This window comes from Phasianus colchicus, chromosome 1, assembly GCF_987193195.1.
Source record: "Phasianus colchicus chromosome 1, bPhaCol1.hap1.1, whole genome shotgun sequence".
In the NCBI taxonomy this organism is placed as follows: domain Eukaryota; kingdom Metazoa; phylum Chordata; class Aves; order Galliformes; family Phasianidae; genus Phasianus; species Phasianus colchicus.
In genome coordinates, this window is record NC_143436.1 from 177,914,260 (window position 1) to 177,926,826 (window position 12,567).

The window sequence follows — 12,567 nt, forward strand, 5'->3', positions numbered from 1 at the left end:
GTAGAGCTTACAAAGCAAGGGTATTTGTTTTCAGTGGGATCCAAATAAGACTAATAAATCTGCCTGTTCAATCATGCCATCTGTTTCATTTTTAATAAATTTGTATGTTCAATTATTTGAAGCACATTTGGGGCTGTAAGCAGTACGTAGGATGCTCAAAACTGAGATACATTAGGCAGTTCTGGCTTACTGTCTTGAGAGAGTTGCATGGGGTTTTGTAGAAGGACAGAGTATGTATAATTCCTGTAACAGGTGCTGGAAACTCCTAGGTCTTCAGTACTCCAGAAGTTATGACTTTGCAAATCTCAAGTGACTGTAGGTCAGAAAAGAACTGGTTGATTGCTATCCATCTGTAGAGACAAAGCTTCTTGTTACTGACTGTTAAAAGCAGTGCATCTATATAGTGTTAAGGGAAGGTAATGATGACTGAGTGGGTAAGTAATATAGAGAAAAAATAGAAGAAACTCACTCTTACTGAATTTGATCTTCTTCAAGTATCAAAGGTACTTTTTAACCAGGGAAAATCTTTCTGTAGGTTAGATTAGACTGTACTTAAATGACAAAAAAATAATTCAGATAAGGGTAACAGCTGAATTATAGAAGAAAAATCACTTCTACTAAGAGTTGCTGCACAAGTTCATACTTCCTTATTGTTATTCTCTACAGACAAATATATATGTATATATGTGTGTATATATATAGCTTGTTTTGCCTTCAAGAAACAGAAGCTTTGATACTAGATCTATAATCTTGCAGTGAAAAGTACTCTGACTTCCAGTAACACTGTCTGTAGTTGTTTTGTGCATGATTATGTTCTGTTGGGTGAAGGACAATAACAAACTAACATTGCAGACAAGCAAACTGTTTGTTTTTCTCTTCCATGCTACTGCACCCCTGCCCCTGATTCAACAGGTAGCAGTAGGCGATATTGTGAAGGTCACCAATGGGCAACATCTTCCAGCAGACATGATCATTATATCTTCCAGGTATCCTGTTTGGGTGTGGAAGTATCTGATGAACTGAGGTGCAGAGGACTCTAAACTCTGTATTTACTATTAATAAAAACAGACATCAGATGACACTACGTCTTCTCCACATCTTAAAATAAAATTTCAGCAATGTTAAAGCATGCTTTACTAGGCAATGATTTTTTTTAGCATTGCTGATAGCTTCGTAAGAAAGAAGGCTTCTTTAAGACTTTGGTAGTATTGTGTGCTTGTAGTATACGAAGTCTGTCACTGGGTTTTGAAAATGGAAGATGTGTTGCACAAGTTTGATGCAGTCGTTTGTTTCTTGGCTTTTTGAGGATCCCCTTCATTTAATCAAGGAAGCTTAAGTTTTCTTCCAAATAATTCCACTGAACTTCCAGCATACTTTCCTGCCACTCAAAGATTTCTTCTAAAGCTTTTCAAACAGTAATTTCGGAAGGCCAACCCAGATGGCTTTTAAGTAGCTAGCCTGCAGCATAGGTTTTGGGCTTCGTTCACGTGCTTGTTGCCTTTGGGTTGTTGAACACAAACCTGTGTTGAATTATCTCTATTATGGCAGCAGCAGTAAACTGAGTACCATTCCTTTTGCTTTGTGGGAGATAACACAACTTTTATGATACAGTGGAAAATGAAGGCTGGTTGTTAGTTCATAGAAGCATTTCACTGGTACTCAGAAATGGGAAGCTCAATTTCTTCAAACTATGTTATGGGATCAAGGATAGAGGTACGTTCATTCCATGGCTTACAATGTTGTATTTTTGAAACAAAACTATTTTTTATAATAAGCAGTTTTCAACCTTCACATGCAGTTAGTTAGGCTTCTCTCAGTAACTTTCTGTTTTGGTGTTGAGAAGTACTTGTTCTGCTTGAACTTCTTATCATACTATACTAAAAAACAACCAAAAATCTTTCTGATTTATGCCTTAACTTGCATGGGTCAGCTTTTTGATCTATTATTCTACTAACCTGCTATCATTGCTAATCATGTAACTGAAGAATTAGAGCCAAAGTACTTGAATGTTAGGAGAAGCTTTGCTTGAAATAAATAGCAGAACTGCCATAGTGAATGATGTGCAATTGGTATTATTTTCATAATTTTCTGAATGACAATGCTACGTGTCCTCAGTTCACCAGAAGGCTTTGCATGCTCTGAATGGGTGGGATTTTTTGCTTTGTGTTAGTGTGTTAATTTTTTTGTCTGAACTGATTGTCAGAGTTGAAATAAGCAATTGTTTATCTCCTTCTTTCTTGGCCTCATAGAAGAAAGGTGACATAAAATGAAGTTTGCACACAGAATAAGTTTTCATGGAGGAAAAATAAAAAGTAATTTGAATCCAAACGCAGCTTTGTATGGAAACATTTTAACATTTCTATGAAAATGTACATTTACAAGGAACTGCATTTTAAGAGTTTTAAGAGTTCTCCGTGAGTTAACAACCTCAGCTGTAGTGGGTAAAGAGATTCTAACAAGTAAAATTGGAGTTGAATTGAAAATACACTGTGACTTTATTGAGTTTGGACTCAGTTTGCCCACATAGGAGGAGCAAAGGAATGAATGCTGCACCTTTCTTCTTGAAGAAATAATTAATGGAGAGAAAAATCTATCTTCTTATTGTTTTATATGTGTCTTTTTTGTAGCAAAGCTTTTCCTAAACAGTGTTTGTTAGTGACTCTTGCTGATTAAGTACATTTGCAGTTTAACTAATTGTTTATTTTGGAAAGCAAACAGCAACATCTCAAGAGTAAGAAAAGTGGAAGACCGGAAACATATGTGATTTAGGTCCAGAGGGGAAACTGATGTTCCCTAACAACCTGAGAAGCCAGTGATGAAAACAGTTTTGGTGGTGCCATATAGAGCTCTTCAATCTTAAGCAGCATGTCAGGAAGTAATCTCTGATAGAGCTATGTTTCCTTATTACAAGTGCTTATGCACTTGTTCCATTTAGATATAGGAAAGGCCATGACTAATTGAAAATGCTTGCATTTGTGAGGAAGAATTTTTGCTCTTTTAGGAAAGGCAAAAGCAACTCTAGAAGATGCAAATCACAGCCCTCAGTTTCAGTCTCATCAAACCCTGATTCCTTACAAAGTGGGGAGGAGCTGTTTAGCAGTGTCTTCACACACAGTTGAGCAACTCTGGGCATACAAGTTGGTCCTGTGGATCACAACATTAGTATGCATGGTTCACAAAATCAATAGCAGAGAGCACTGCTCTCTTCTTCTAAGTGCATCCTCTTCTTACACTGTTTGCTACTTCATCTATGCACAGCCCTTGCAACCTCAGGTGATTTTTGTGGACTGCAATGTAAAATATCAAATTCAGGAATTTAAATTAATCATGGTTTATTAAATTCTTATTAACCTGATTTAGTCCTGTCTTTGTGGATAGTTTTGCATGAGGGCATTCAGATTCAAAGGCATATGTACTTTCAACTGGTTCTTTAGTTGTTGTGGAGCACCTATGTGCTTTTCTCTTCAGTTTATTGAAGACATATATTATGGACAACTTAATGCAAATGTAGTGTATAAAAATAAATTTGTTTTCAGTTTTCAGATCTAAAATCTTGTTATATTCCCTACAGTGAACCTCAAGCCATGTGCTATATTGAAACAGCTAATCTTGATGGGGAGACGAATCTTAAAATACGACAGGTAAAACAAACTGAATTTTGGCCTATTTTTCCTCTACATGTGTAGTGCTGTACACTAAGCAGACTGTAGGCTGTGTGACAACAGTACTAGTAGTGTTTAAAAACAAGACAAATAAACAAAATATGCATCTCTTTCCAGGTCACAGTAAGCCTTTTTATTCAACAGATAGGAACCCAAGCAATAATGATTCATATACACGTCTAAGGAGCTAATCTGAAGGAAATAGGGAGGTTATAAGCTTGCAAAGGTAAATCAAGCAGACCTTGATAGTATTTTGCTTGAGGTTCAGGGGGTGCTTCGACCAGTTTTCCTGCCAATTATGATAGCATTAACTTTAACCTGACTCATGTGAAACACTTCAAATAGATTTTCACTCTGCCTCGCTGAATTGAGCATAGCACTAATAGTGAGAAGGTGTTGAGGTGTCACTCTTAAATGTATAGACATTGTGGTTGGGACAAGTCTGGTGTGGATTTTCTGGCATATAGTTTGTACTGAGAAATAATTGTAGGTCTTGCATTTATATTTGGAAGATACAGAACTATAATTAAAAACTAAAAAATGATAAGTGGGATCTGCTGGAATCGCTTTTGGAATAATAGACCTTCCAGCAGAGGTGAATTTTCATCTATTTTCATCTTCTTCATCTATTTGTGCCTCATGTTTTCCCTAAACTATGATAATTTTTTGCCTAAAGGTGGAGTTTTTCTGAAAAAGCACTTCTTGGAAACAACAATGTTTTTTTTTTGAGTGAAATTTTTTTTCTTTTAGCTTTTCTTTATTTTTGGGGAGGTAGCTAAAATCCTCTGTACTAAAAGTGAAGTAACACCACTAGTCTTCAAACTGCGGAGGTGAAATTCTAAGCAATTTGTGCCCATTGATGGATGAATTTTTATCAAACAACTTTTTGTCAATACTGATTTTACTGGGAAACCCAAGCACTTCTTAGTAATTTAGTAAAAAAGACTTTATCAAGAAGCTGTGTTGGTACACTGTGCTTCCAAAGAATAAGAAGAATAAGCAGGATTCAAGTGCTCAAGAGCTGGTTTTATTATTAAAAAGAAGAAAAACGCCTGTACTTGTGGTCACAGCTGCAGTTTCTGCTGTCACATACACCACTCTGTTACTTCTCCCTCTGGAGTGCTCAAAGGAGCTTTTCATTATGCTGCAGTTAATTTGTTCCCTGTTTGTGGTATGTAATGGAGGTTGGTCAGATATTTCTAGTTTTGCTAGCAAAATCCTATTCATCATGGTGTTTAGAAACAGTTGAGAATCTTTGCCCTCTTTCTGAAAGAGTTACAAAAAATGAGTTTGATTGTATCACTATTTCAAAATCATGTGTATATGTATAAAGTATTTAAAAATATATAATATCTATATGCATTTTAAAAGCTGTACACTTGCTATTTGCTTGTTACACTTATGAAAGCATGGCTTCCTGTTCTGAGAGCCCAGTAGATCAGATCACACTTTCCTGTCAGATTTTATTTGCTTCTGGACACATGCTTAAAATACAGAATTAAAAACAAACAAACAAAAAACAACTGATCAGGGATGAACTTCTCTTAAAAACTTGTGCTGGCTTGCAAAACTGTGGTCAATCTGGCAAAAGAAACTAAAAGGGGATCACTCTTAAGCAAGCGGAGGCATTCAGAGTTGAAAAGCAATGGGATATCGTGTGTGCAGTCCCTGAGATGCAGTGGCAATATGTTAGATTACAGCTTGATATTGGATTGAAAATTAACCTTGAGTTCAGTCAGAACATAATGCACGTACTGACCTATAAGAGTCTACAATTAAGGGTGACTACATTTAACAGCAGTAACACATCAGCAGAGCTGCACTTAGAGAATAAAGCCAGGCCTGTTTAGGCTGTTTGTCTCCTACTTCGTCCTGCACATGTGCAACTTCAAGGTTTATGGATATGAATTTTCTGTGATTCTCTTGGTCACAAAGATTGTTTAGGCTTTCTGGGTAGGAGGGATGTAAGGCAGTCTCTGTAAGCAGGCTCACATGTGCCTGTAATAATTAAGTATTGCAGGAAAGTTAGGGAATACTCATCTGAAAATAAAAACACATAATGAGGAAAAAAACCAACAAAACATTCAAGCGAATTTTTAATTATAAAATACTAAAAGAAAGTAAATTTTCCTATCTTCTTGCCTTCTAACAGCAGTGTCTGACAACAATCTCCTTTGGTTTGGTCTCTGCAGGGATTGTCTCAAACTGCTAGTCTCCAGTCAAAAGAAGAATTGATGAAAGTATCTGGAAGGATAGAATGCGAAGGACCAAACCGTCATCTCTATGACTTCACTGGAACCTTACGCTTAGATGGTCAAAGGTATCAGCTTGATAACAGTTATAGACTCCTTTGGTTATGACAAATGCTTTTTGCATGCTTTTCCTCTGCAGCACTGGTCATAAATCTGTTTTTAGATGGTGTAGGTTTGCATTTCTGTGGAGTCTTCTGTTTGCTAGGGGAGACATGTCTTCTTTGAAATCACAGTTGTTCTTTACCTGAAGTGACACTTTGGAAGGAGCAAAGGAAATGGTTTTATTTTTAGGATTGTCTTGGAACAGGAGATGTGCAGAGGATACTGGAAAACTTTATCTTCCAACAGGAGCTAAAGCTGAAACAAGCTCAGTTCCATATTGGAAAATGATTGCAGAATCTGGAGTTTCTGTCAATATGACTTGGATCTGTTACAACTCTTGAAAGGAAAGAAATTCTGAGAAAATAGATTTTAGGACTATAAATAATAGAACCTGAAGCGTCAGCAGGAGTGTACAGGTTTCATCTTACTGTACTTGTTTCCTTGCACCAAAACTGTACTTCTTGAGTGACTAAGCAGAATAGTGACAGATGCAAGAGGAGTAAAAGATCACTTGCATATTACTTGAAGAATCACATGAGTTAATGCATCTCTTCCAAAAAGCTTCTTTAATGACATGTATACAGTTATGGTGTGCTTTGAGTGGACGTTCTGTTTGCAAGTGTGATGCTTCTCTGTCTTGGATATGAAAGAGAATTTATTAGCCAGAGTGAAGTAGAGAGCTGCCACAGGTTCTCAAGTGCTGGGAAACCAGAGGAGCTCCCTAGAATCAACTTCTTCCTGCTGTGCTTAGCATAGATTAGGCTTTCAACAGAGGAAAACCTGTATATTGTGTGTATAATTATAAGAAGGTGGACAATATAAGTTGATTAAAATACTTCCCTTTTTTTCTTGAGCTGGGAGGAAGCTAAAGCTGAAAGAACTGTTCTCCTATATTGTTATTGAGAATTGAGAGGTGCTTGTTTGATTCTTGCTTTGCAGCCCAGTTCCGGTTGGTCCAGACCAGATCTTGCTAAGAGGTGCACAGCTGAGAAACACTCAGTGGGTCTTGGGTATTGTTGTGTATACAGGATTTGATACAAAACTCATGCAAGTAAGTCTTTAAAGATTTGGAGTGTGCTCTTTTCTGTATTCTACTTGTCTTTCATACTTGAGTTCATGAAATGGTTTGACTCATCATAGCTGTTTAAGTAGAAGCATGAGGAGTACAAGGATACTACTGTACTTAAAGTTGTATATGTACAAACTCTAATGGAGGTGTATGTCTAAAATACTTGATTTGCAACCAAAATTAATTATATTCTGTTTTTAGATTGTCTATTGGCTGTACAGCATTTAAAACTGAGCTTTAGCAGCTGAAGAGATGACAGGGGCTGCCTACTATTTTAACACTTGAAGATAGACAGGTTAAGACTACAGTTTTTTCTTTGTCTTAGTGGCAGGGAGTGCTTGGAGTGCTTTTTCTGCTCACCTTTGCTAATGGTCATTGGGAGCAATGGGCAGCTAGGAGAATCTATGAGATCTTTAGCACTTCATGTTTCTCTTCCTCCAGTCTTTTGTCAGTTTAGCTGTTGTATGGAGCCCTGGCTACTATTCTGACCTTTCTGGTCTTTGCATACAAAATTGATCTACATAGAGCTGAAGTATTAAGTTCTATAACTGACATTGAAAATAAAGAATGGATTTGCTTCTGCACAACTATTGGTATAAGTCATTACCTGATTGTTTCTGTTGCTGTTCAGAATTCAACCAAAGCACCTCTGAAGAGATCAAATGTTGAGAAAGTAACCAACATGCAGATCTTGGTTTTGTTCTGTATTCTCCTGGTGATGGCCCTTGTGAGTTCTGTAGGTGCCTTATTATGGAACAGAACACATGGCGAAGTCGTGTGGTACCTTGGCTCTAACAGTGAGTATGCTGGCTGTGTGTTGGGATGTCAGACTGTATGGCCATCCAGGGTCTTAACTCTGGCAAATGAATTGATAAAATAAGAAATGGAGAAAGAAAAAAACATAAGAAACAATGCCTGTTACTAACTTTTGATGGTTTCGTTTTGTTTTGTTTTCGGGTTTTGTTTTTTTTTTTTTTGCGTATAGGCTGACTTGAGTTAACTGGCCAGTGAGACTGCTGTTAATAAAATGTTTTAAAGGTTAGGTAAATATCACTGGGCTTCCACTTAGGGAGCAGGAAAGAAACAGAAAAGAGGCAAGAGCAGTGTTTGTTGTTCACATTTGGTGTTCACCTCTGTGGAGATTGTATGCATCTGGATTTCAGCAGAATTTCTTTTGGAGTGGAACATGTATTCTTGCCATACGTATCAAAAATTCATTATACATGACTGTAAGATGGAAGATATCCATCTTGATGGGACTGACTTCAGCTTTTTGCTTCTATTTGGAAGAAAAGGATTTGTCTTGTTGCATTTTTTCCCCCTGTTTTTCTACATGCTAATCTTTTGTGGAGATCTTGAGTGCATGCTAACTCTTGTGATTTTGTGCTTGTGATTTTGGTGATGGTTGAGTTGCTTTGGCTTCTGATGTCTGTCATTTGTAATGAGAAAACCAATTGATTAGCATGCTTAAAGGGTTTTTTGGTTTCATCTGTAGTCTTTGAATTTATTAGCTCAGCTATAAAAAATGGACCTCATGCAAACACTTAGGAATGAAATACATCTTTGCCCGTTAGACTTCTGTTTTGGGGATTATGTTGTCTGGTTATTAAGTGTATTGTTAAAAACATTTTGAGATGCAGATCTGAAAATGATTCTCACTGCAAATTGCCTTTCTGCTCATGGTGGTGCAAACAGATGGCAAAAAGTATCTTCAGCACTTCTACAACAAAACACAATTATGATAGTAATTGATGGGGAAAAAGCTTTTATAGGAAGAGCATGGAAGTGCCTCAGGCTTGACTTCAATTTGTGGTAGTTGCAGTGTCTTCTAGTAGCAATACTGGCAATTCTCAAATTATATTTTGCACCCTCCATCTTGCTTTTTAATGAGGAAGTTTAAATTCATGCCTTCAGATGGCAGGAAGGAAAGATGAGTGAAACAAACTCGTGACCTTGAACTAACATGCAACAGGTGCAACCTGTAATAAACAAGGATGAGAAAGTAGTTTCTATTTCCTGGAAATGAACACACAATTTCCATCAACTCTGCAATTATTATACATGGGAAATACTTTTGTCAGGCTTGATGTGGAATTTTCATTAAAAGTCTAATTTCTGTAAAGACTATTAGAAAAAAACATTTTTCCAGTAAAGCGTGCTTTTATTCTTCATGTTTACTGATAAGAGGTATGAAACTCACATGTTCACACTTGGAGGTGACTGAGTTCAAACTGCAGCTCTTTGTCTTCTATCTCCTCCTAGTTTGCTCCTCTGCCTTCATCTCAGATTAATTAAGTTATGGGGTGTGACCCTGTTGTACTGGACTCCACTGTTCAAAGTGCCTCCTAAAATTCAATAGCAGTGTGAAATGCAAACATGGAGATTATGTCTACTGTAGAGAGGATGTGGTCAGCACCATGGAGAAGAGAGGAGCTGTTATTCTACGTCTTTCCTGAACCATTTCTTTTCTGTCTGCTGTTCATAAATACTTTTCCTTCCCTTTAAGAGCAGTTGTGCTATTTGGGCAACTTGCCCAACATTGGTTCTGTTACTAATAGCTCTTCTGCCTAAGGAGGATTCAATTAGTTTGTTCTCTGGATGTCTGTGTCATCTTGCTTGCTCATATTTCTTTAGAATGAAGGACTTCTCAAGTCTGCCAATGCTGTCAGCTTTAGAACAAATTTTATTCTTTGTTTTTAATTCCACTAAGACATACAGAATAGTTTCTGAAGGGTAAAGCTATGTTATGAGTGGTATTGGTAGCTCTTAATTGGAGTATTTGACACATTGGATATATCTCTAATTTTGGGTTACAGTATGGAACATCATACATCTCACCATCTGTTCAGCAAAATATTCTCAGAAAGTGTTCTTATCTCTAATACATAGCCTCAACAGTTTTATTCTTCACCTGGCATAGTGTGCTCTATCTCCAGGCATGTGTTCTGTGGGTGTTTTTATATATGTAATATTCAAATCAATATTAAAAAGACCCTTAGAGTAAGCTAACACACTTCCTATTGATTTTAGTGCTACTAAATATGATCAGGTCAACATGTCTGTCCCTATTCTGTGCCACTCAGACTTCTGCCTTCTGTATGATTGTCTTATGTTTTTCCGTCCACAGAAATGCTGTCTGTCAACTTTGGGTACAATCTGCTGACATTTATTATCTTGTACAACAACCTTATTCCAATCAGTCTTTTGGTGACGTTAGAAGTTGTCAAATTCACTCAAGCTCTCTTTATAAATTGGGTAAGTAACAAGAGTTGATGTATTGCAATTGCTTCTGCAAGATGACATAAAAAAACTGGTATCTTTACCAGAATTTCTGGTTTTGAGGGCAGGACAAAATTCAGAGGATTTATTTTTTGTTAGTGCTGTGTTCCACAAAAAAATGAAAAGATTATGTTGTAGGGATCTCTTCTGTATAAATAATTGCTTTCATGTATTTTAGGTTTTGAGGATGAAGCAAGTCTTTAAGCTGAATTACTCATGGTAACCTATAGCTTCTCTCAGCCACAGCAGACAGAAAGACTAGACTTGTCTGGGTGAGGTGTTGTTAGGTTTTTTTGGGAGGGGTTGTTTTTTGGTTGGTTTTTTTTGGTGTCTTTTTCTTTTAAATCTTGAGGTTGGCATTCAGATTCACTTTGGTATGAGTCATGATATTTATGATATTTCTCTAAAGACATGAGTTGGTGGTGCCTTATGCTACAAAATGGTTATACCTTTATTCAGGCAAGTTTTGACTTCAAACTCTGTATTTCTTCAGTTATGTACTGGAAAAATTCACACCTATTGAACTGAACATCAACAAGTAGAAGAGATATAGTCCTTGTCTTGGTATGCGTTAACCCTTGAACTTCCAGTAAAGATTGAGCAATTCTTATGAAATACAAAAAGATTGGAGACTTTAGTATTCAATTTGCCTAGTATACATCTAATTTTGCTCTCATTTCAGGACATGGATATGTATTATCCTGAAACTGACACACCTGCAATGGCCAGAACCTCAAATCTTAATGAGGAACTTGGGCAGGTAAGCAAAAACTTTCTGAAGTGTAATGTTTGTTGTGTAATCTGGGGAGATGGAAGATGTGAAAGAATGCTGTACAAATGAGCTTTATTCTGTTGCATTATGGCTTGCTTAATGCAACTTCTTTGCTTTCATTAGTCCAAGTCTTGCCAGTATGAGGCATGATAGGATTAGATTTAAGGTCATACAAGGAGTTTTGTCTGTTGTGGCTTATGGAAGGCGGGAACCTTGAGTCTGTTCATATTTTGATTCTTCAGGAACCTTTACTTTAGTTTCCTGTCTTGCTATATGATGTTAATACAACTGAAAGATTCTGTGAACGTTGAACATTGAACTCGCATAAGCCAGGATAACTGGAGCTGTGGCAGTTAATACCTACTACTTGATCCTTGCTGCATTTACAGATACATAAAAGATAATACCATTAAAGAGCTTTTCTGATTGTTTTCCTTTAGCTTTGATAAGACAAACCTGCATTGTGATATTTCTGGGTCTTAGGTCTCTTCCTGAATTTTTCTTAAGCTTAACCTGTTTTCCATTTATTTCAGTCTTGTTACTTTGCCAGTTAAAGTTAAACTTCTTTCTTCCAGGTAAAATACCTGTTTTCAGATAAAACGGGTACTCTAACATGTAATATCATGAACTTCAAGAAATGTAGTATTGCTGGAGTGACGTATGGGTAGGTATGACTTTTTAGAAACTGTAGCTAAATGTGTGCATGATAATATAGATACTTCTAGATCAAAATACCATTAGAACACGTAGTTCAGTGTATATTGTAATGTATTTTATGATCACAGTTATTAGCTTTCATTTTCATGTCCTGTGACACAAAGTATGAAACACAAACCTGGAGAATACTTTACATGAAAAGAGAAATAATCTTATTGCTTCCTAACTGTCTGCTTGTGACTTAAATTAAAACAGAAGAGCTAAATACCCTCTGGCCCTTTGCAGAGGGAAGATAACATGGCTTAAAGACAGAAATGTATTTTGCTTCCACGACTCCCTCTCATAGTGAGAATTTCACTGCAGTCAGATAGTGGTAATTGTTGTCAGAAGACAAGAGTTAAATCTTACTTGTACAGGAGAGATGCCCACTTAGCTATTTTTGTTCTGTTTTTATCAAAAGGATCTCTTGGGATCACTCTAGTATTTCATAGCACCTGGCTTCTTGACTCTCAGATGCTGTATCTTTGGTCTTTGCTAATTTTTTAAGACTACTCTTACGGTCTCCATGCAAAATAGCCTTTGAGTTTCATGGTAGCTAATTTAGATCCTTCAAAAGACAGAGAATATTATTCAAACCCTAGAAAAGCTGAATCCGTGATTCCATTGTGTGCTTGTATGTGTGATGGCACATTGATCTCTGCCTTCTGCCTATTCTCTAGTTTGCAAAGTGGAATAAATGCTTCATGTGTTTGTTATTTTTCTTCCCCATCTTAT

At 36.7% G+C, this 12,567-nt stretch overlaps 1 protein-coding gene across 6 annotated transcripts in view; it reads left to right on the top strand.

Annotated features, from left to right (window-relative positions):
• Window positions 1-12,567, top strand: part of ATP8A2 (ATPase phospholipid transporting 8A2) — a 318,618-nt gene that overhangs the window by 52,465 nt on the left and 253,586 nt on the right. For all 6 annotated transcript variants that reach the window (XM_090133805.1, XM_090133804.1, XM_031615871.2 and 3 more), the window contains 8 exons: window positions 913-986; window positions 3,572-3,641; window positions 5,855-5,982; window positions 6,956-7,067; window positions 7,717-7,882; window positions 10,213-10,340; window positions 11,047-11,124; window positions 11,712-11,800. In XM_090133805.1, coding sequence (XP_089989931.1) covers window positions 913-986; window positions 3,572-3,641; window positions 5,855-5,982; window positions 6,956-7,067; window positions 7,717-7,882; window positions 10,213-10,340; window positions 11,047-11,124; window positions 11,712-11,800 — 845 coding nt within the window. The remainder of the gene's footprint in view (window positions 1-912; window positions 987-3,571; window positions 3,642-5,854; window positions 5,983-6,955; window positions 7,068-7,716; window positions 7,883-10,212; window positions 10,341-11,046; window positions 11,125-11,711; window positions 11,801-12,567) is intronic.